General features: G+C 47.4%; 1 protein-coding gene across 3 annotated transcripts in view; it reads left to right on the forward strand.

Moving 5' to 3' along the window:
- The window catches only part of TRIM44 (tripartite motif containing 44), a 110192-nt gene extending 86810 nt beyond the window's left edge, over positions 1-23382 (forward strand). For all 3 annotated transcript variants that reach the window (XM_035012577.1, XM_035012576.1, XM_035012578.1), the window contains one exon: positions 18850-23382. In XM_035012577.1, the coding sequence (XP_034868468.1) occupies positions 18850-18877 (28 nt within the window). In that variant the 3' untranslated portion in view covers positions 18878-23382. The remainder of the gene's footprint in view (positions 1-18849) is intronic.
- Positions 23383-24216: the final 834 nt, after the last annotated feature.

Genomic DNA, 24216 nt, shown 5'->3' on the forward strand with positions numbered 1-24216 from the left:
TGTGGTAAGAGCTGCCGGCAGGCGGCTCAGCACCATGCACACTCGGCAAGGGGCCCAGCCCAGCCCAGCATTGTCTTTGGTGGGAAGAACAGTGGCTTTGCAGTGGGACAAACCTGGGCTCCAAACGTGAACAGGTCACTGACCTTTCTGAGCCTCAGTTTCCACATCTGTAAAACGGGGAGGCATAATGCCTTCTTCACAGAGATGCAGTCCACGTGGGATGAGAGATTGTATATAACTACCAAATATGATGCATGCTCACTAGATGATTTTTTAAAAAGATACATAGTGCTTAAAATGTCATTTTACTCTGTGTTAACAAAAGGTTTCCTAGTCACCCTGAAGTGTTTTGGCTCCAGCAGGAGCAGGGTTGAACGATGCAGTGTTCTGCAGTTTCCCCAAAGGCAGGTTCATTCTTTAGAACCAGTTCTGCTTTTTATGGCCTGTTTTTCCCTCCAAGGTCGGAGGTGGGCCGATGCCTTCCCTTCTGCCCTCCCTATCCTATAGCTCTTCCCCAAGAATTCTCTCACCTCCCTTTTATGATTTCCTTAAGTGCTTTTGATGGCTGCTTGACACTAGAAAGATATTCCCAGCAGGCATTAGTTTGTAATTGCCGCTTGTTGCTTGATGTGAACTTGTGGCTGGCTTCTGGGAAAGCAGTGGGGCCTGGAGGGGGGAGGCAGGCTCTGCGCCCACAAAGTGAGGCGATGGGCCCCCGATCGGCTGGCGGGCCACCAGAGGAGGGGCTCCACACATCCCCTCATGCCTTTTGCCACCTCTGTCCTGCGGGCCTGGAAGTGTGACTGGTAGAGGATTATGGTACGGGCAAACTCCCACATTCTTAGCCCCAACCAAAAAAGCAAAACAGAAACACAGATAAAGACCAGAGGCTGCTAGGAGTACACGTCCGCAGTGTTTGTGTTACCACTGAGAGAAGGAATGCGGTGTCCTTAGGGTCACCCTGTATGCACCAGAGCCAGCCAGCCCTCATTCCGGGGCCTGCCATCTGGGAACCTAGGCAGCCTCCCACTAAAACCTAAATAGGACTGTCCTCACCAAGGGGAAGGTGATTGAGGTACAAGAAATGGAGGCAAAATGCGAATCCCTTCTATCTTCATTTCACAAATAGACTCACAGCTGCTAAGCAGGGTTGGAAGTGTTTAGTCACAAGATACGCCCTCGAGCAACAGCTCTTGGTCTAGAGGAGGAAAAGCCAAGAATCCTACAGGGTTAATCCCACCGCAAGAGACACGCGGAGTAGCCGGTGACCAGTGCCAGGGAAATGCCTTTCACGTCAAGTGCTTCGTGCCTAGTCATGTGCCCCTGGCTCCCTTGTACCTTACGGTCTGTGCCCTAAACCCCACAGCCAGGACTTTACGAAGAGGCTTCGGTGCCCACCACTGTTCACAGCCTCCATCCTGATCTCAGGCCTGCCCCCCTTGCACTCCACTTCCTGGCCTGCCTGGCCCTTACCAAGCTTGGACTTTGTGATGAATTGTCCTGTTCGTGGACACGGCTCACTGCTTAAGGCTGCCACTCTGCCCCTTGCGCCAGCTCTGCCCCTGCCGCATATCCATGGCGGTCGTTAGTGCGTATTTCCCTACGGAGGCGGCCTCTGGCTCGGCTGGCCTCACCGGCCCTCCAGACTGTACCTGTGTCCCACTCCCCCGGGAGCAGTGGCACACCGCTAAGGTCCCCGCGGCCCGACGGGCCGCACCAGGCTCTGTGAGTCTGAGGGGTGAATGCGGAATAGTCTCTGGAGGCCAGAGGGTTCCGCACAACGTGCGTGGAGGACGTACCTTTGAAGGCCGGGTCTGATTTGGGTAGGCCAAGGGAGAGGATACTGCTGTTCCAGGCTGGAGCAAGGGAGGTCCTTGTTGTGACTTGTTAACAGCTCTTAAAGCCGTCAGTGTGAGGGAGGAGTTTAGAACTGGAGCTGCCACCGAGATTTAAGGATTATCTGTGGATTTCAATGCCATTACTGTTCTTCACTGGAGGGGAGGGGAGGAGGAGTTGGAATGAAAGAGAAAATAAAGCCTCTGATACAGAGTTATGTCAGATTCATGGAGTCCTACCCTCCTCCTCCAGGCAGTTTTTTCATTCCTATGGTGGGCCTGATTTGCGCGTCTGCTTTTAACCCCCAGCAGGAGCGCCCTTTACAGCCATGTTGTGACCGTTCGTTCCAGTTGAGATGAGTAAGAGCTAAGTGGGTGAGCATCTTTTCTTTTCCAGAGACTGGTCGTTCCCACGTTGGTTGCTGGGCCCCTACAGTTAATCTAGCCCCATTTCTAAAGCCTGGTCTTGCTGTTCTCTCCAGTGGGCAAGAAGAGGTATAGGATTAGCCACCAGAGCCCTTCGTCCCAGCATCACTCCAAGCACTGTCAGCAGTCAGACTTACATCCTAAGAGCAACAGCCCAGAGGCAATTATGTGAGGTAAAGGATGTGTTAACCTTATTGTGGCAGACATTTTAAAGCCTCTATACTACGTGTGCCGGATTATGAGAGCGTACCTTAAACTCGCACTGTGGTACATGCCAGTTAGAGCTCAGTAAAGCTGGGGGAAGTGAGACCCCAGAGATCGGAGAAGCAATTTGGGAAGGAAAAGAACCTTGTCCTTCCAGCTGAGCATAAAGCGAGCAGTTCCGTAGGCTTTGCTGAAACTCCCATCTACAGAATTGTCCTCTTTTTTTAAACTTCTTTTTTTTCTTTCTTGCATGTATTTCAGTCAAGGGCCCTAAAAATGGTTCGTAGAGAGGAGTGACTCTATTGTTTCACAGCAAATGTTTTTTAATTTAAAAACAACCCCTGAAAGGATTCACTCATCTTTTCCCCAAAGTGGTTAGCTGGAATGTTTATTTTGCTGTCATTCCCTCCCTCCACCCCTCTGGCGCCGGGCTGAGTGAAGACTGCAGTGGAACGTTTTAAATAGCGAGTGGGTGAGTGGGTGGGGAAAGCAAAAGATCTCTACGCTTCTTGTTAATTTCTCATGCCGGCGTCGAAGGGCCGTCTGATACGTGTACTCTCCTATATGCGATGGAGTTCTGATTGGGACTCAGAAGTGAGAGCCCGAGCCATCATCTAATCCAGGAAGGAGGAAGGGAGCAGAGCAAGGCGGAGTGGAAGTCTGATGTGTCAGGCACTGTCTTACACACCATTTCCTGAGAGAAGCAGTCACTTCAGGAGCATTTACCATGTGCCATATGCTTTTACTTTCATAAAGAACCTGGAATCATCAACCCTGTTTAACTGATGAGGAAACTGAGGCCCAGTGGAGTAAGTTTTGCCCAGGGGGACCCAGTTAATAAGTGGGAGGACTGGATTCAAACCTTGGTTTCTCTGTGCCCTTCCTGCTCTTCTCTGTCTGAAAGCCAGGGTGAAAAGTCTGACAGCAGTGAGCCATCTAGATGTAGACATTTACCTCTCAACTCCGCAGCTTTGGAGGGTGACTGGGCCTTATTCAATACTAAGGGGAACATTCCCCTGGTGCCCTTTGGGGTATTTGGATTATCTTGCTCTGGCTAAGCCCTGAAATTGGGCCAGTGAAGAGCAATTGCTTTTCAGGTATCATGAGTAAATGTTATGACATCTGATTTGTGTTGAGAAGTGAGCCGTAATCAAGTTCTCCTGCAAATGGATGGGACAGGTCTGAAGTGGTGGGACGATGTCATTTGAGTGTCACAGCTGAGCTGGCCTCAGAAAAAACCAGGAGGAAGGCAGAATGTGTCTTTAATGATCTTTAGTGCTTCCTTCAGCACCCTCTGCTTAGACCCTAAACCTGGCCCTTTAAAGATGAGCATTTCTCTTTCCCTAGCAAAACTTAACCATCTACCTTGTCCCATTAGCTTCTAAGAGGACAGCTGGCTCACCCAGAAACTCATCTGTGTTCAAGTGGCGTATGGTAGCCCCATGACCTACTCTTGTCTTATGATACCTACTGATTTTTTCATTCTGGGGGCTCAGCCAGAAGTGCAGTACCTCAGACTAAAGAAACAGCTTTGATAAGTTCTTCAGGTTTAGTGGTTTATGGGGAGATGTTTTGAACATGACAAAGGCCACAGCTGCCTTTTACCCAATGTCATATGTGCCAGTACCTAGGGCAGCCCTTTGATTCAGAGCAGTGGGCTTTGTTCAGTCTTGAGATTGGGTGATGATATGCGAAGGGTGGAGACCTGCAGTGTCCCTTCCTCTTTTCTCTCTTTGTTTTGGGCTCTCTCCTGTTTGGTGTATTCATATGTTTTAGGTCATCTTCTTCTCTTCTGGCCAGGCTAGTGCCTGTCTGTCATCTGACAGAACTGATGTGGAATCCAGGGAGAGCCTCTGGTAAGATTGGCTGAATGTAAATTGGATGTGATGTTCATCTCCTTGGCTCTCTGCACCCATAGGGGCAGATTCCTACAGTCCAGACCTAATGGCTGTATCACGAGCTTTTGCAAGAGTAGGGTGCGGATAGCTTTCTTACCTTCTCCATTTCCTGAGGGGTCTCCTAACAAGAGTGTTCACTGCAAGGGCAGGGATAGGACAGGGTAATGAATAGGGAACCAGGCCTCCATCTGAATGGTTTCCTTTTACAAACCTCTGCTTCGTAGTTACACTCAGAGAAGGTGAGCTGGTGGGGGTGCCTGAGCTACTGATAGGCACAAGAAATCTCCTTGTAGTTCACTGTCTCCCTAGTTCCAAGCCCTCTCACTGTCCCCGGCATAGGCCTTAGACTCTGGGACAAGTGAGTCTGACTTTGGCGAAGAAGGAGCCCTCGGCTGTGCTTGGGAGTGCGTCCGCTCCCTGCAGACCCCGGCATCATACATGGGTGCCTCGGATAGCCTTCCAAGCTGAGAGTCAGACTTGCACTGATGCTCCACAGTCGCACTGGAGCAGCCCGGTGCCCGCCTGGCCGCCACGCAGGCTTTATGCTGAGCCACCGCTGGCTGTTTGTCTTTTCTTGCTTCTCTGAGATATCTGTGTGTGCCACCTCGGGGAATGCCACACGGAACCCGGGCTATTTTAAACATAGGCCTGGTTCCCACTGTGCGTGCTGGCAGTGCGGTAGACGCCACATGGAGCCCTGACGCCCTTCTCATCTCCTGCTCGGTCCCGCCCACACGCCTCCCATCTTCCTAGGAGACGCTTCAAGCGTGACCCCTGGAGAGCAGTATTGGGAGCTGCTCGGGAGATACTCTGTCTCTTGGGGCGCCCCCTCACACTCTGTGTGCAGCCGCTGTGAGCAGCTCACGGCTCCCTGGACGTGCCGAGCGGGCGCATGTCTTCAGGACTTTGTTCAGGCTGCTCCCCCCACCTGCCATGCCCTCCTCTCGCCCCATGGGCTTCCTGGAACATTCCAATCCGTCTGCCCACATTGAGTGGCAGTCTTTGCTGACTCTACAGGTGGAATTTACCATCTCTTCCTCTTCTCATAGAGCACTGGCTGCATTCTTTGCCAGTCCGAGAGCTCCAGCTGAGTGCCCTCTGTCTTCCCCTCCCTGGCATGTAGTGGGGGCTCAGCCACCGTGAGGCAAAATAGAAGCAGTCGGCTTAGGGATGGGGAGCAATCTAAAAACAGTTGAATTTGGTAGAGTGCCCATTACTTGGTAGTAAGCAAGCTAAACACTTGAGCTCATTTAGTATTCCTGTCCACTCTAGCAGGGATATCCTGGTATTTCCCGTCTCGGTTGCCCTTCAGCACACATACGCCCGTCGTTCTCTGTCCAGCATCCTGCTTTACCTTCTCCACAGTACTTTCCTCTATTTGAAATTATCCGTTTCCTGTTTATTAGATGTCTCCTTCACTAGAAGTGAAGCTCCATGAGAATTGGGACCTTGTCAGACTTGCTCACTACCGTGATGCCAGTGCCCAGGACAGCGCCTCATATCCTGTGGGTGCTCAATAAGCATTTGTTCACTGAAATAGTGAATGAATGCATGACACCCTGTGTCACAGACAAGCAGATTAAAGCGTACAGAGGTTCAGTAGCTGTGCCAAAGTCACCCAGCTCAGAAGGGCCTAGATGGGAATCCTGGTGTTACTCCGGCGTGGACGATCCTGACAGATTATACTACCTCCTTTAGGCGTTTTCCAAGAAAATAGGTCTTATGCTCTTAGGAGAAAAGTCTGCTTTTCTTCTGGTCATAGTTACTGCCTTGAAGGCCAGTCTTCCCCACCTTGCACTTTACCTGCTAACTCCTTTCTCCTAGGCCAGTGCAGGTTGTGTGAGATCCTGTGTGACAGCCACCAAAATGCCTCCTAAGTGCCAGGCGTGGTGCTAAACACTGGGGGTAAAATGGTGAATGGGAAGCAGAGTCAGCCTCCCAGGAGCTCAAGCGGCAAAGACATTTACAATATAACCACACCAAGGGGTGGTGAATCCCTGAACCCCGGGAGGCGGCAAGGACAGAGCAGGGACCCATCAGACTACCTTCATCGTCAGTTCTCCGTAGGCAGACAAGGGAGCGTCATCCCAACTGAACTCCTATTTTGTATCTTCTAGTGGCGGGGCGGGGGGTGGGGGTGGGGAATCAGCTGAAACCTTGGAAGAGTTTCTCTGCATCCTAATTAAAAGAGTGAGAAGTGGGTGCCTCTCACCTCAGGACAGGGTTGAAACTGAAACTGGTATCTGACCCAGAGACCTTCTGCCCTGAGTCCACGGGACGGTGTCTTGGGACTGTGTGCCAGAGCCCACAGGAACCAAAGCAAGAATCCGAGGGAAACCACTACATTGCAGCCAGGTGGCTACAGGAATGTCCCAGGCAGATCACAGTTGTAAACGCAGAAGACATCTAGCCATACCCTTTTTTTTTTTTTTTTTTTTTAAAGAGACTATTGGGATGCCCTAAAGCAGGGAGGAAGTTTTCTGGTAATTGGCGTCCAAGCTGGAGCTCGAGTCTGCCAAGGCCTTGGATGATCTTTAGCGATCCGCAGAGGTTCCCACCTCTGCTACTGGCAGTGAGGAATGCAGCCAAGCTGACGGGACAAGCGCCCTCCTGCGCGGCCTTCACCACCACCGAGGGCTCCCCCCAATCCCCGCCCAGGGGGAGGAACACGGGCCAGGCCGCGGGTGTCGTTCCAGCCCTGCCTAGCTTTGGGACTTTGGGATGTCACTTCACTTCTGTGCTCCTCGTGTTTTTTCATCTGTAAAATGGAGTGTTCATTCTGTTAGGGTTATTACTATGAAAACCGAATGTGAAAATGTTAGTAAGGTGATGAGTTCAGAGCCTAGCGAATAATAATGATAGCACCCATTTAGTGAGTCCTTCCATGTATCACTGTCTTCATTTTACACATGTGGAAACCTTCGTTTAAAGAGGCATCCCTCAAAAACTAATGACGTACTCTATGTTGGCTAATTGCACATAATGAATGAATGAGTGAATGAATGAGGCATCCCACCGAAGGTCATATGCTAATGTGTGCTGGACCGTGGTCTTGAAGGCACATCTCTGATTCGTAGTTGTGTGCTTGTCCCACTGTCCCCACCATAAGGACAGCTAACCCTGCTCTCCCACATGCACAGCCACGCCTCAGCTGGCTTTCCTACTAGGGAGGGAGGGGAACAGTGATAACCACCCCTTTACTTCTTTCTTGGCCTGGGTGTCATTCTCCCTTCACAGACCATTAGGGTGAAGGACGGATGGTTAAAGTCTTAGAACCCAAGCCTGCCTTGAGCACAGCTCACAGCTGGATTGTGGAGGGCTGGAAGTTGCCAAACGTGCAGCTGTTTTATAAGGAAGCCAGATGAGAACATTTTCTCCAGCAGATGAATTGGTTCTTTAGATTTCCTTGCCTGGGAAGGGCTGGACCTGAGCTTGCTTCTGCTTTGCCCTCAGTGAAACAGCATTCCTTGGACACACCCAGCCTTTACCAGTAAGGCTTAGTCATTTGTAAGAGCAATCCTGTTTATGATAACAGCATTTTCATCCATACCTGGTGCCTCCCTCCACCCCTTGTGGGTCTATGTGCCTGGTGATTGCGGTGACATTTAGAAAAGAAATAGAGCCTCTAGAAATAAGCTGTCCACGAGATGCCTGGGCAGTATTTCTAAGACCAGCAAACTGCCCACAGTTAGCCTGGGAAAGCTTGGAAGGCTTCTAGATCAATAATACCTTAAGGAGTTGTTTTGATAATTCACTTAGTCATTCATTCAAAAAATATTTGGTGAGCTTTCACTGGTGCCAGGCACATTATCCAGTACTGGTGATGTAGCAGGGGACAAAATACTTAAGGACCCTTAGAATCTCAGAATAACTTTAGATAGTGACAAGTGCTGTAAAGACAGTCCAACAGCCTGACCCCACAGTGCGGGGCTGGGGTGGCTGCTCGAGACTGCTTGGTCAGGGGAGGCCTCAGAGAAGGTGGCATTGAAGCTGAGACCTGAATGTTAAGGAGCCAGCCAGTCATTCCAAGGCATGAGGGGAGGAGCTTCTGGAACAGAACAGCAAATGCCAAGGCCTTCATGCAGGAACAAGCTCTACTTATTTGAGGGGCGGAAAGAAAGCCAGTGTGCCGGCAGGTGTCCCGAAATAGGTTAGAGAGGTAAGCAGAGGCCAAATCATGTAGGGATTTGGGGCCATGGGGCTTTCTTCTAAGGCTGTAGGAAGCCATTAAAGGATTTTTAAGTGGGGCCGTGGCATAATCGGTTGCACATTTAAGAAGTATTACTCTGAATGCAGCTTGAAAATGGAACAGTAGTGAAGTAAGGGTACAAGTAGGAAGGCCAGACCGGTCAGAAGCCCGTGGCAGTCATTCCAGCAAGAGATGGTGGCGGCCGTGGAGAAGTGGAGGGGACAGGCAGGGGACAGAACTTGCTGTGGACCCGATGGGATAGGGAGACGGTGCTTCTAATGTTTTGAGCGCAATCGTCGGCACATGGAAAGTACTGAATAAGCTATAGGTGTTTGCTGCCATTATTAACAAATGGCCTCTTACCAAACACCAAGGGAGCAGGCTCGGGAAGGAATCTGGAGCCCCTTCAAGTGACAGTGTGATGCCTCCAGCACTTGTGTCACATCAGTGTTAGCTGCTCTCTTCTGTTAATAAATGGCGTTCCGGGGCGCCTGGGGGCTCAGTCATTAGGCATCTGCCTTCGGCTCAGGTCATGGTCCCAGGGTCCTGGGATCGAGTCCCGCATCGGGCTCCCTGCTCGGCGGGAAGCCTGCTTCTCCCTCTCCCACTCCCCCTGCTTGTGTTCCGTCTCTCTCTAGGTCTCTCTCTGTCAAATAAATAAACAAAATCTTAAAAAAAAAAAAAAAAAGAATAAAGGTACAAGAACAGTCGACACAATTTAAATAAATAAATAATAAATAAATAAATAAATGGCATTCTTCGAGAAAATGGGGCTTGCAGGTTTGACGATGCTTTCAGGAACCGAGATGTTGACTTCCAGTATGTATGTATATGTGTGTGTGTGTGTGTGTGTGTGTGTGTATACGCCAGACACTCTATATATGCTCATCCCCACTTAATCTTTTCTGCAACTCTTCCAGGTAGGCACCAAATTGTCCTCATTTCCAGGTAGGAGCACTGAGCTCACAATCCCACAGCTAGTAAATGGCAAAGTTGTGACCCAAGCCTAGGTGCTTCTAACTCACACTTCACATTTATAACCCTCTGCAATATAAGATAGTCGCAGGAGGTCTTGAGAGTTGGGTTTGCTTCCAGTTTCCAACTTCCGGACTTCAATTCAAGGTCACCGTGGGACTCAAAACTACTGAGAACTAATCTGGAATACTTAGGGAAAAAAAAAAAAGCCTACTATTCATACAGAGATTAGAGATTAGTGTCAAGTGTGTATTTATTTATTGATCCTTTCTCCCTCTCCCTTTGGTAACCTGTAAGATACAGCAGCTGAGGCAACAGGAAATTTGAAGTCCAGCATTTTATTAAATGTTATGTTTTAAGATTTCTGTGGAAGGAAGCTGCTTGAGAGAGATTGGATTTCCATTATTTACTTGCCAAGAAAAAATGAGAAAACTGGGTGGTGGGGGGAGGGGTTTCCTGAAGGTATAGGGAGCAGGGAAGGTAAGCCGTTGGGCTATTTTCTGCTTCTAGTTCCTCCACCCCCTGGAGTTGCCTGGGCTCTAATAGGGGTTTAGGAAAAGTTCCTTTCCAGCCCTCACCGCAGGAGGTTGTCAGGTGAAATCCCGCTGTGCTGGAGGAAGGAAGGGAGGTTGAGGAAGGCCCACAGAAAGAGAAATGTCCCCATGGCATCTTCCTCTTGAAGTTCAATGGGAACCCGAATGATAACAAGGAAGTTATTTCAGAGAGGAGACGCACACACACACAACATACACCCCATCCCCACAGACACTTTGCAGCTGCCTAGTGTCGGCAAGGATGTGGGGAAAGGGGGCACTCTCAGGATTGTAAATCAGTATAAGGTGGTGTCTCAAGGGCAATTTAACAATAATAGATCAAATACCTTTAAAAGTACATCTCCTTTGCTTGTTGGAGGAAATACCTGATTGTAGGACTGGGGAAGGAAATCTACACGATGAGCCCGGAGCATTTTGTAGTGCCAGAAAGTAAGGAAGTACTCAGAACAAACCCCATGCAAACCCCACGCTGATGAGGATATGTCTGGGGCCATAGGAACTGATGAAAAGAGCTCCCAAAGGCCAAAGCTGAACAATCTGAGCAACAATAAACAGAGTAGTATTGGGTTATGACCCAAAGTGTAAAAATAAACATCCATGAGTCCATAGTGTTCTAAGTAAACTATTGAATAAATAAAGGAGAAGAGACAGATGTCCTTTTCAGAAGAATTTACAATAATGTATGCAAATATTCTACCCTCCATGATGGGGAGAACAGCTCCTCACTCCATAGGTGTGATTTGCTCAGAGTGACTGCCTTCCAAAACGTACAGTTTGGGAAGCAGGGAAAGAGTAACTTTCCAGTGAGAAATGCTAACAAGCACAGCCTGGGCCAAGCGATCAAGGTCAGCATCTGCAGTGCTAGGTCAGACTGACAGTGTGTGTCCTGGCTATGATGTGATGAGAATGGTAGGGTCCCTCTGTGGTTCCCTCTCAAAAGGCCTCTAACCATGGCCTAATCAGGACAAAAACATCAGACAAATCCCAACCAAGGGACACTCTACAAAATCTCTGCCCAGTACTCCTCAGAACTGTCAGGGTAATCAAAAATAAAGAATCTGAGAAACTGTCATAGCCGAGAAGAGACCAAGGAGACATGATGACTAAATGTAGTGTGGTTCTTGGGTAGAATCTGGACCGGCATGAGAGCCTCGGGGGAAAACTAAAGAAATCTGAATAAAATATAGACCTCAGTTAATGGTAGCATACCAATATTGTAACAAACGGACTTTACTAACATGAGATGTTAATAGTGGAGGAAACTACGTGTTGGAACCCTTGATGCTATTTTTGTCATTTTTCTGTAGATCTGAAGTTGCTGTAAGAAGGTTTATGACCCAGGGCGCCTGGGTGGCTCAGTTGGTTAAGCGACTGCCTTCGGCTCAGGTCATGATCCTGGAGTCCCGGGATCGAGTCCCGCATCGGGCTCCCTGCTCGGCAGGGAGCCTGCTTCTCCCTCTGAACCTACCCCCTCTCATGTGCTCTCTCTCTCTCATTCTCTCTGTCTCAAATAAATAAATAAAATCTTTAAAAAAAAAAAAAAAGGTTTATGACCCAGGCGTTTCCCTTCCCACTCCCTTTGGAAATAACTAAGGATGAACCTAAAGACTCATCCACATGGATATGTGTCACAGAGGTGTGGGTAATAAATGAAAAGGTAGAAATAATTTAAATATTCAGTAGTGGGTACGGTAAGTCCATACAATTCAGTCATGAATCACAATCTTATAGAAATATATTTCTTAATAAGGAAAGGTATTTATGATTGTTAGTTGAGTGGAAAAATCAGATTATGAAAGAGCCTGCAAAATATATATTTTTTATATATGCATGAGGGGGTATAGATAAATGTATTTCAGTGTGTTAATCGTAATTATCACTGATGCATAATGCTATGGATTTTTCTTTTCATGGAAGCAGTATTTGCTTGTTACAGAAAGTACAGATCAGCAAAAAATAAAATGTTACTTTCTGAAGTAAAAAAAAAAAAGTTGGAAATGATTCCATTATAAATCCAGCAGCAGCAACAGGAGACTCGATCCTAAAGAAGGCAGTTCTTTTTTTTTTTTTTTTTTTTTTAAGATTTTATTTATTTATTTGACGGGGAGAGAGTGAGAGCAGGAACACAAGCAGGGGGAGTGGGAGAGGGAGAAGCAGGCTTCCGTGGAGCAGGGAGCCCGATGTGGGGCTCGATCCCAGGACTCTGGGATCATGACCTGAGCCAAAGGCAGATGCTTAACGACTGAGCCACCCAGGCGCTCCAAGAAGGCAGTTCTGAGAGCAGATGGAATGTTGGCAGGCTAGCAAGCCTGCCTGTTACTTCTGTTCACGTGTCTCCCTATAGAAGCGCACTGCCTGAACAGACCCTCGGGCACCCTCCATCTTCCATAGAAACAGGCCACCACCCACTTAGCCCTTGTGGGGTGCAAGGAGGGTACCCCCTGTAAACACAGTAAACAGGTTGCAAGGTGCGTGGAGATCAATCTTGGCAGTGAGGTCCAGTGTGGACCTGAGGCCAAGCTGGAGCCCCAAGCCTCTTTCAGAAGCGCCTACGTGGGTCTATAAGGCAGAGGCAGCTGGAGAGCTGAGAGACAAACCCAGGGTGGGTTGCCTTCTCCTTCTGTAGCAATCCTGTCAGTACCTAGCATTGTTTTGTCTTAGAATTTGTGTGTACCTTCCATCTCATCATAACAACCCTTGGAGGTAGGTATTGCACAGTGCACAGAACATTAAGTCAGCCCTCTGTGAATAATGGTTATTATTGAAGAGAAGGTTCATGGGATAAAGTAGAATGCAATGTGGAGAGAAGGGTCCTTCTCCCTGTCTTTCCTATGATTTGAGAAGGAAGATGCGGCCAGGCTGGAGCTATGTGAGACTTTTTAAGACCAACAATAAATGAGGCTTTTGAGGCTCATAGGCTCATGGGCCCATGGGGCTTTTGCTCCCAACAGACTTTTGCTCTTGGCTTTGTACTAGGTCCTGACCAGCCTGGTGTTTGGGCCCTGCCAGAGAAAGAGGTGAAAGAACCACGACCATTTAGGCCAGCCTTCAGATTGAGCTGGGGAGGAACAGGGAGAAGGACGCACAACAAAAGCAGATGAGAGCCAGTGAATTAGCAAATATGTAAGTCAGAAAGGAGCTTATTAGCTTTTGTCTGGTTTGCAATTTTCCTAAATTGTACTCGTAATGCAACACATCCTGATTCCCAGAGTCACCAGCAAAGCCAGGACTAAAACTTTGAAGTCCTCTCATGTTTTCTCAGTTAACCCAGGATAAACGGAGGACATTTTGCCTTATTTTATATTTAGACCTCATTTAGTTCCCTAGGCGGCAGCTACAGATAGAAGTTCTGATTCCTTCCAGCACTGTGACCCCCCTCGCCCCAGGCTGGGCTGCTGGGGCAGTGACAGGGGACACAGAAGTAGCAGCTCTGCTCCCTCTGGTGGAGGAGTGTCTCTGGGTCGGGGCGGGTGGTCCATCCCCAAAGGCAGACTGACTGCACACCTCCCAACACTGGGTGGCCACAGCCTCGGATGGTGAACGGACACTGCCCGTGAGCTCCTTGACAAGACCCGCGTGGCTGCATTCTGGGAGAATACTAAATCTATCTTTTCGAATCTAACCTTCCTCCCTTGTTGATACCTCTTAATTTCTCTATCCTCTTGAGTTGAATAATCCTTTTACAGCAATAATGAATTAATAAATAGCCAAAGATTCAGCAGATAGGAGTGATGCCAAATCAAATTAAGTTGTATTATATTCTCAGAAAAAGAAACTATTAAACTTGCGAGGTCAGAGTGCCTTCCACCTCATTTATTAACGTCCTCTCATAAGCTGCCATCTCTGGGGAAGAAGTGGAAAGGCTGGGCTGCCTATCTGTGTGGACTGGCTGGAAAATTGCCAGGCAAGGAAACACGCCTCCATCGCAGCCGCTTTGTCAGCAGGTGTTTGGGGGCTGGCCGTGACGGGGGCCGTGGCATACCTCTAACAGCTTCTCAGTTTCGCAGGATTCCTCATCTGACAGTGTGGCAGCTGTGGGGCCACATGTGTGACTCAGTGTGTCGGCTGGCTGCTGGCTGGGGCTCCCTAGTCCCATCCCGCGCTCCCCCCCGCCCCACAGTGTGCCCCGACCCCAGCCCCCGGCCAGGGAAGTGGTAAATGGCACACCACTCTCCCAGTCAGGATTTGGGAGCCCTCAGTTCCTCAGCTAAACTTTGTGTTCTTATACCCCCTAAAATTTAGAAAAAACTGCGTGCCTCCTTGCGCATTTTAAAGTTAACTCCTGAAATGACAAATCAAGTGGAGATAGTTGAAAAGGGTGTGATATCTGACATATTACATGGTCTGAGCTTTACATAAGTTTTTGGCAAAGCTTTGGCACTACTTATTAAATGTACAGGCAAGATTCACTAGATAATCTAATTGGCAAAGGTTTTTATGGTCAAACCATCCAGCCAAATCAGTCTTGCTTTCTGTCAGGCCCAAGTCTGATTTCATTTTTTCAACTGAAATAAACTTATTAGTACATACCTCATGACCACCATCTGACTTCTGAATGTGAATTCTTAAGGTCTGTGGACAGACGGGAGCACGCAACCGTGCCAAGAGTTTATTGACTGGGCAAAATAAATATTTCTTGCTCTGCTCTCATAGGACTCCTCTTAGAAGGAAGGCATTTTCAAATTGTCCCCTGGTAAGATTCAGGCGGGGGAGAGGTATGCATTTCTTTTCTGAAGTGCAGTACGGTGATTGTGAAAATGGGAGTGGCTGCTGAGAGAATGTATAGATCCCAGGCATGTTCTTGGAAAGGTCAGTTGTAAGAAGGGGTGTGTATGGAAGTTTAAGGATCTGAACGTGTATTTCCTTAAGAATACACATGCCCAGATACCCCCTGGGAAGTCATTACGTACCACAAAGATACATGTGTCCCAGCCTTAAAACCACTGCTTTTAGATACGAGCACTCTCACCCTCCATCTGTCTATGACGGAGGCCAGTTAACTAGGCTTTGCTCAATATTTGTCCTCACCAGGGTTTGGCAGAGACCTGTCAGGTGGAAGGATCAGAGCCATTGAACTCAGCCTTTCTTTCTCTTCAGTACCTGTGTTTCATTTTGTCTGGAGTTGTCATTAAAAAAACAAAACACAACACTCCCCAAGCAAGCAAAGAAGAGCACTATTGCTCTCCAGAAAGCTAAGGGCATCTGGGGATAGGAACACATTTGCTCTAGAGGGTAGTGTTTCAGATGCCAGGACCAGGAACACTGAAGAGAAGTCAGGAGGAGGAGCTGCTGATTTAGGATAAGAAGGAAGGTGGGTTGAAGAAGAGAGTCCCCATTGTTAATCATTTATACTGCATGATGTAAATAGAACTTCCACAGTAAACCTATAAGATAGATAGAATTACCATGAGGAAACTGAGACTCAGAGAGGTTGGGTAACTCACCCAAGGTTCCACAGCTCATTAGTGCCAGAGCAGAGATTTGAACCTAGTTCAGTCTTGGTGACCTCGGAGCCATTATATAATACTGCCGCTCTCGTCGGTAAATACCTACTACAGAGTGGTCTGTCCTTCATTCTTTCTCTTTGTTTTTAATGAAGTTTTTAATTTTAATTCCAGTATAGTTAACATGAATGGGCTGTCTTTCTAACACCATTAGTTCATTCTCACAACAGCAACAGTGACCTCAACGACAACACAGTAGAAAGAATTTCAGTAACCTCTGAGTACTGATTCAATTATAAATCTAAATGTGGCTGGTAGATGGGTCAGGGGAGGATGGTAAGTGGCCAAGGTAGAAGGCTGTGTTACTTCCCTTGGAGAAAGTAAAGACTTTTATAGACTATTTAAGATAAAATCTTACGAACACAGACCAGCTTATATACAAAGTGAAGAAGCATTCGGGAGATGCTGTCTCATACTAATGATATTGTGTAACCCTCCAGGAGAGACCACACACAGGGTGAGCAGAGTTCTGTTATCCATTCACTTAAGATCCTTTTTCTTCTTCATTATTGTGAAAAGCAGTTTGCTAGTTCATTATGAAAATGAATATGCTGTATTTGAAGATGCCAGTTGTGGGAAAATAATTCTCTCCCCCACCATTTCTCTTTTTCCCTCCCTCTCTCCTTCCCTCCCCTTCCCCCCTCCCCCTTCTCTCTCCCCCTCCCCTTCCCCCCTCCCCTACTAGGCTGTAAAGTCTGTGAGGGCAACTACTGTGTCCATCATTCATTGTTGTGCCTAGCATCATAGTAGACAGTCAATAAATGTTTAGCAAACGAAAGAATCAGTGATTCGCCAGAATCCCAAGATCTCATGCTTTTAAACCCTGAGATGAACTTTATCAGACTCAAGAACAGATCTCTTTGAGGGTCATGAGAAAAGATTTTATCAGTCAGGACTTCTGATCTTTTCCCCAAGCCAACTGTACAAGTCTTAGAGTAGAGAACCTGGCAACTAGGAAAACACTTAATTTATTCTCAATTTTATTATACTCAGTTTGGGGGGGAAGGGTTGTTGACCTTTTTGTGAATATGATGAAAATTATGGCCTTTCTCAAACAAAGGAACACACAGACAAAATTTTGTGTACAATTTAAGTAGATTCATGAACCCTTTAAACTATGCATCTCAAGAATGCTGAGAAGTGAACCGCAGCTTAAGGAAAGGGTGCAGTCATCATGCTGGACCTCCCGTATTTGGAGGAAAATTGACAAGAGAACAATAGAGCTTGCTTTGGATATAATACCAAAGGGGAGAATATGGCGCCAGTTCCAACTGTGCCTTGATTCTGGTGAGACACTTTCATAAAAGACCCTTTGTTCCCTTTGGGACAGATGCCACCAAACACTGCTTTTTTAATGACAGTCCACTGTCCAGCCCTTCCCAGCATGCACCCTTCATCCTGTGATTGGACACCAGGCAGGAAGAGGGAATGGAAGTAGGGCAGAGCTTTGGATCATGAAGGTTGCTGAGTTGGTTCTTTTGGCTCCTAGAGCACCCTTCCGTTCATTTCAGGCTCCGTGTCTTGAAATGTTTTCGCCCGTACCAGAAGTACTACAAGTCTATTGCCTAGGATATTTTCCCTTAAAGTCTATCCCAAATGGATGCAAAAAAGCAGATTTTATATAGACAGATAATCCCTTGTGAGATAAAAAATTTCTCCGTCGTAGCTGGGAGCCGATGCACCCCAGGCCTTCCCTCTTCTCCAGCTCCTGTCTCTACCAGAGGAAGGAGAGTTTTCCTCCCTTCCAAACACCCCCACTTGATTACTTCAGACTTTATCCAGCCAGAACTCATCCTTGAGGTTTAAGGACACAGACGTTACTGGTGACTGAGGATTTTCTGTCTCAGCTTTACTTTCTTCATCTGCAAAGTGGGGATAACAACACCAGTCCCTGCGTCCTGGGATTGTGGTGAGGAACAGTAGAAAGTGGAGCGCTCAGCTCAGTGTCCCCGGCACACAGTAGGCACTTGATCAAGTTGGCTCTTACTCTTTTAAGGATAGTGGCCTCTAGAAGTGGAGGAGGAGAAACTGGGCAAGCTCGCTACTTTCGTCCTTCTCAGTGTGCTCGCTTCTGCCCCTTTCCCTGTCTGGCCCTGCCTTTTCCTCCACCCCAATCCCTGGATCAGCAGGACCAAGCCAGGGAGGCTCTAACCTTAGACACCCGTGGGCCTGGCCATGCCCCTGGGACTCATAGCTCACGTTTTGGCCACTGAAATATCACTGACGTTTTGGACGCCCTGGCCAGGGCAATCATGACTGACTATTCCTTTCAGCTCCCTCCTTCCCTCCCTTCCTCTTGCTTTGATTTCTCACTCCCTTTTTGAAAACAACAATTTATTGAACACTTCTCTACTAGTAACACTAACACTTCTCTGCTAATCCTAGTGCTGGTGCTGATAAACAGTGTTGCTACTTTTTTACGCTCTAGTTGGAGGTAGAGGGGAGAGTAAATAGCAGACAATGTATAGGATGTAATAAGGACAATTAATGAAATAAAATGGAGAATAACGAGGGAATCCTACTTAGGTAGAATACTTTCTCTAAAGAGGCGACATTCGAATCCTGTGGCTGTCCTGGGCAGGAATTGAAACCTTGGCTTGATTCCAAGTGAGAAGCTCTGTTGGGAGTGCCAAGTGGTAGCTTCTCCCGTTTTTCTCTCCTAACAATAGAGGGTTTCAGGCTAAGCGGAAGTCAAACTCCTGATTTTTACCAGCTCTATTTTGTCAAGTAAGCTTAAAAAATATTATGACTCTCACCTGTGCCTTTACAGATACTCACCATGTACCAGGCATTGTACATTTTTTTTTTTAAAGATTTTATTTATTTATTTGAGAGAGAGAATGAGATAGAGAGCATGAGACAGGGGAGGGTCAGAGGGAGGAGCAGACTCCCCGCCGAGCAGGGAGCCCGATGCGGGACTTGATCCCGGGACTCCAGGATCATGACCTGAGCCGAAGGCAGTCGCTTAACCAACTGAGCCACCCAGGCGCCCCCAGGCATTGTACATTTTACATGTATCCTCTGATTTAATTCTCCAGTGACCCAAGGAAGTATATCTTATTATCAAAATTATCCCTGGAGTCAAATAAAGAAACCAGAACTTAGAGCAGCTAATTAACTTGCCCATGGCCCACGGCCCAACAGAGGTAGTGTTAGGACCGGGATCCGGGTAGGTCTGAGAACAGAGCCTGTGTCTTCAGCCAGTAGACTGGGCTGCTCCCTTCTTTGATGTCTTAACTCACCTCGTTCTCCTTTCCTCTGCAGCGGTGCCAGTGAAGAAGAGGACACATGAAGGCTTGCCATCCCCCGTGGAGACTCATCCCTTCCCCCTGTGTGTATGTGACGGCGTGTATGTAGTGGCTTCTGAGTTCTGTGAAAGCTGCCCAGCAACAAACGTACTCCTACCGGACACATCCCCAGATCCACAGCAGGCACATATCTCTCCAAGGGATGACCAATTTTATTGTTACTGACTGCTTTTCATTCTCTTGTTGTGGTAGCTCAAGAAAAAGTGCCCCTATGATCAACCAGGAGCAGTTAATTAAGAAGCGTCCTTCAGGTAGTCCCTCAATGGCTGCTTTGAACTTACTCAGGAAAGCCAGCCCCCGTGATATTGTATACCCAGATAGCATTACTTTATCTGGAAGGATCTGGAATAATCCTGAAGGGCAGTCAGAATTTTTTCCCTACCTGCTAATAAAATCCCCCTTTATTTAAATTGCAGCATGAAATAGTGGGGGGCACGGTAGGGCTTTGTAGATAGTGTCTAAAAGTCCAATTATACATTTGTGAAAATGTGGCTCCACGAAGTAAGATGGGTGGCGTGAAGATGGGGTTGGAGAAAGAGTTAAAAGTTCGAAATACAGGGATATTTTTAGTACATGAGGTTATCCAGCACTTCAAATCCATAATTCAGTGCTGTGGAAATGAAAAAAATGATTGAAGAGGTAGAAAGGAAATGACTTTAAAAAAAAAAAAAAAAGGACCAAAGAGATCTGATTAAAAGTTGAAATCAGTATTTCTGAACTCAAATTGCCTGAGTTTCCAAAATAGTCACTAAAGGATCTGATGGAACCTGAATTATTTGGGTGCTTTCTGCCGGTTTTCTGGGTCTTGTCGCAACATGAAGGCCGGGATGTGTATTACCAAGTGGGGATTTTCAGTGTAGGTTTTTGTCACTCCTGCTCCAGCCCCCTTGGCCTCATTTGGCTTAAAGGCAGTGTAGAGAGAGTTCTCGTCACTCTGGTGTGCTGAATCAAGCCCTGTCTCCTGGCAGGTACACCCTCCTTTCCCTCCAGCTGGAACCCCTCTTTGCATGGCACCCCGCCCCAGGCCTTCAGCCCCGCCCCCATACCCAGGTTCTTCCCTCTCAAGTACCCTGAGCAGAGACATCCCACAGTTGGACTTCCAACCTTTCCCCCTTGCCAAGTCACATTTCCTTACAACCAGGTTTTCTCCTCCCAAGTAAGCAGTGATTACCAGGGAATACCAACCTGCAAGTTAAAAAGCCTGCATTTTCTGAAACATCAGTTTTACCGAAATGGTTTGGAGTCGGGGGATGACCTTCTTTTTTGATAAAACAGCTACATTATGAAAGAGAGTGTTCATACACACAGTTAAGATAGAGTGGGACACTTCAGAGGGAATGCTTATTTGCAAGTGGGGTACGTGGTCCCTCTCCTCTGCCTTTAGTGGTATTTTGGTGTTCACTTCCGAGAAGTACAATTGGAACTGTATCCAAGCAGCTGACTCGGGGCCTAGACCTCTAGTCGCCTCTGAAGCAAAACTAAAGGCGCCTGCACTGGGAGAAGTCCCTCTTCCAGCCTGCCTGCCTGTGACCTGTGTACCTGGCACAGAGCATTAGGGCCAGCTGGTGTGTGTGTGTGTGCAGGATGGTTTTGAGGCAGAAACAGTACTTACTGTAAGAATCCTATTTATGTCATTGTTCAATCCTGTGCATGCTATAAAATTATTTCTTTGGGGCCAGGAAGCTACCAGGCGTATATGCTTCTGCGTTAAGATTATCCTAGCTCACTAAATATGTTAGGATGTTGGGACTGAGAGTACTTTGGGCTGTTAAAAAAAAAAAGTATTTTTCTCTCAAACTGGTGGCCAACAAATGGCTAAGACAATTTCGGTGCTTTACCTGTCCTCCTGCAAAGACTGGAGAATTTGGCATACCACTAATTACAACCCGCAACCGTATCCCACAGAACTACCCATAAAGAAGGACAAGTGGCCACTCTTATAAGAGTTTAAAAGCCAGAAGATGAAGAAGATTTTAGGTTCTGGATGCTTGTGTTTGTCTTTCCCCAATAATTATTGTTTCATCTCTAAATAACAGCCTTATCTTCACAATGGATAGACCATTGGCTCCTCCCTACCTGATTGTATGTTATTAGTTAAAATCAGTATTTGGGAAACCCAAGCATTTATGCAGCGGATATGAACGGAAATATAAAAATACATGCCAGCTTGTCTCAATATATTATCATTATATTATCATATCTCTGTAATCCTCAAGGAAAGCCCTTTTGCTTTTACTTAAGATTTCAGATTTGCTTTATGGGCTCCCGCGGTCTTCAGCACCTGATAAAACTTTAACCAGGGAAGCATTAAACAGAGCAGCAGCTTCTGCCCAGGCTCCGGAGTCCCTGCCAACAGCATTTCTCAGTGTAAGAACTAGGGTGCTTCCTGCAGTGGGGCCAGCTTCCCCCAGAGCTGGAGGATGCGGCTCGGCCTTAAGCTCCTGCCAGGTGAGTAAGTTAGAGTGCTCAGCAGTGTGTGCCGACTGGCTGCAGGCTCTAGGTTTGCAGAAACCCCCAGGGAGACGTCATCAAGGGCAGCAGGTAATGAATGTCTCCAGAATGAATTGGGTCCTCACAGCAGTCCCTGGCTACCTTCCAGATTTGGGTTCTCTGGAGGCTGAGAGTGGGTTGGTCCTTTGATTCGATGTCCTGAAATCCAGGGCAATTCCAAGAGGTTCTCTTAGGAGTCTCAGCTCTGACAGCCCAGGAGGGGAAATGACCTGTATTGAGGACCAGCTGTGAGCCAGGCCCTGTACTGGGCCCCATTTGTCAGATGATAGAACGGATGTGGAGTAATAGAGCCCCTTGCCTTGAGTTACACAGCTAGGAAATACTGGAGCTCTTCCTAACTTTGTGGTGGTCCGTGGTACATCTACAGTACAGAGGGAGGAAAAGGCTTCCGGTTCCCCCACTGCAGTCTGACTATCCCACTTTATGGATTCTTTTTCAAAGTTACGTTTCATGGCTACCGTTTGGGCTCAGAAATGGCATCAAGGTGGCCTCACTCTTCCACCTTAGCAGGTCTGTGAAGTGCACATTGCTAACTTGAGCCTGCCCCCAGGAGTTGGGGAGACCTTTCCTTTTTGGTGCCATCCCCCATAAATAAAGTGTCTCTAGGCCTTCAAGAGTATAGAAGTTCTAAGAAATAGTAAAAGTGGAGGGTGTTCTGCTCTTAAGTTTATCTGAAAATGTCTGGTGCTGCAGTCCTGCAGAAAAGGAAATCTTCATATTTGAGCCCAGCCGCTGCTGTGCTCTGTGAGGCTGTGTTAACTCAGAGTCCAGTGAATCTAGACTTTCCTGCTGACACTGGTGTGTATATGCGCACACATACACGATATGCGTGCATCTGTATATACACACACGTAAACATATGCACGCACACGCAGTTTAAGAACTACGGGGAATCCAGAACAGCCCCTCATTACCTTGCATACCCCTGCAGAGGTTTCTGCCAGCCCTGATCACAAGCGTCACCAGATAGCCGGAGCTTCGGTGCTTGCTTACAAGAAGAACAGCTCCTTGGCGACGGTTGTCAGCTCCTAAAGCGCTGAGCCAACATGGCGCCCCTGAGGGGACTTCCCAGGCTGCTCCAAGATGTCTAACGGTTTGGGTGACCCGGGGATCTGTCCACTCTGGGCAGGCCTGAGGGCACAGCTGCTGAGTTTATGACTTGTGGTTGTGGCAGGGCATAGGAAGCCCTCTCCCCCACCTAGAAAATATTCCCTTTCTAATACCTGAAATTCCATACTCAACATAATGGCCGCTCAGTACATGCTTTGTAATAAGAAAATCGGTTGCATGTTTCCTGTGTGCCTAGCACATCTGGAAGTTTCTATTTAAAACACAAATCTCATTTTGGATGAACTTGGCCCAGCCTTAGGAGAGAAAGAAGGCCCATAGGGGAGAGTTGAGATCTCATTACCATTGCCTCTACCCAGCGGTGTTCTAAAGCCCCCACCCCAGCCCATTCCAAGACCCAGAGGCCCAGGGGATCTGCCTGGTAGAAGAGTAGCATTTGAAACTGAGAACACACCAGAAACAGCAGAGCAAGTGCCAGAGCAGGAAAAGGAAGACGAATTAAGACACTTGTGGGTATACTGGTGCAAAAGTTGCCACAGAGCCCTGGGCTTGATAGGACCTTGAGGGGACAGTAGATTTATATTAACAGGAGTCAAACCTGACCAGTCTTTGTACAGTGACAGGCCACACTGCATGGGGGTGGGGGGGGGCAACCGACGAGCCCTTTGTCCTCTGCCTGTTTTCCCGTGCACAGTCACATTCCCTCCTTAGTCACCTTCCTCTTTCACCCTTCACATTAAACAAGGGGACACGCGATCTTTCAAGGGAATTACACATTTGAGTTAATGTTTCAGTATATCATTTTCATACTGTAAATTATTTTGTAAGAGAGATTTACCGCTATCCCAGGATGTTTGGACTCAGTGCCCCTGTGCATTTGGAAATCAATAAACTATTACTGGAAATACCATTTGTCTCTGAGAGTTGTGCACAAAGGACCCTGCTAGGTGTAAATATTCATGATGATCTCCACTCTTAACTGTGGTAAAGCTGGAGATGATGGTGTTTGGTTATTAATACAGGATACTCATTTACTCCTGACTTCTCCGGAGCGACTTAGGAGATCTCTGGGAAGGGACACGCGAGCACATGTAATGTCGTTATTTAGAAATATGTTTTCGCCTCAAAGTAAAACAGTCTGTGCCTAGGTTAAAGTTTCTGAACAAAGTTAGATTATAACCTGAAGAATACTTGATCCTGAATGATGTTTTCAAATAACATTAAAGCTTTACCATTTGGGTTAACCTGGTTTTAATTTTTATCATATTTTCTAGAAATAAAAACTCTTTGTAGAGCAAATTACAGGTAGGCTAGCAAAATCATCTTGGTGGAACGTTAGTTAGAGCTACCCATTTGTTATAATTGATACAGAGGTAGAATCAAGCTGTCAATGAAGTAGTTCTGGTCCAGTTTGTCATACGAGGACCAGAGGCTGCACTGAAACCAACAGTCCTATACACAGAGGCAAAATGCAAACACCCAACATGGTCGATGATGCTGTGTGAGCCAGAAGGCGCCAAGTCCTGCCTGAAGGCCTGGAAATTCACTGCTTAAAAGCCCGCCCTGCCCCTCCCCCGCCCCCACCCAGCAGGTGTGTCTGGAGGAGCTATGGTTCAGGAACCCTGCTCTAAATTTGCTTTGAACCAATCCGTCTCCATCAGACCTCGTTAGTTAGCCGGGGGGACTGTGTGAACTTCAGAGACATTGTCCAAGATGAGCTGAGTCCATCGCTGAAGGTCAGCCA

Source organism: Mirounga leonina, unplaced genomic scaffold (assembly GCF_011800145.1).
Source record: "Mirounga leonina isolate KUSES-001 unplaced genomic scaffold, KU_Mleo_1.0 Mir_166, whole genome shotgun sequence".
Taxonomy (NCBI): Eukaryota; Metazoa; Chordata; class Mammalia; order Carnivora; family Phocidae; genus Mirounga; species Mirounga leonina.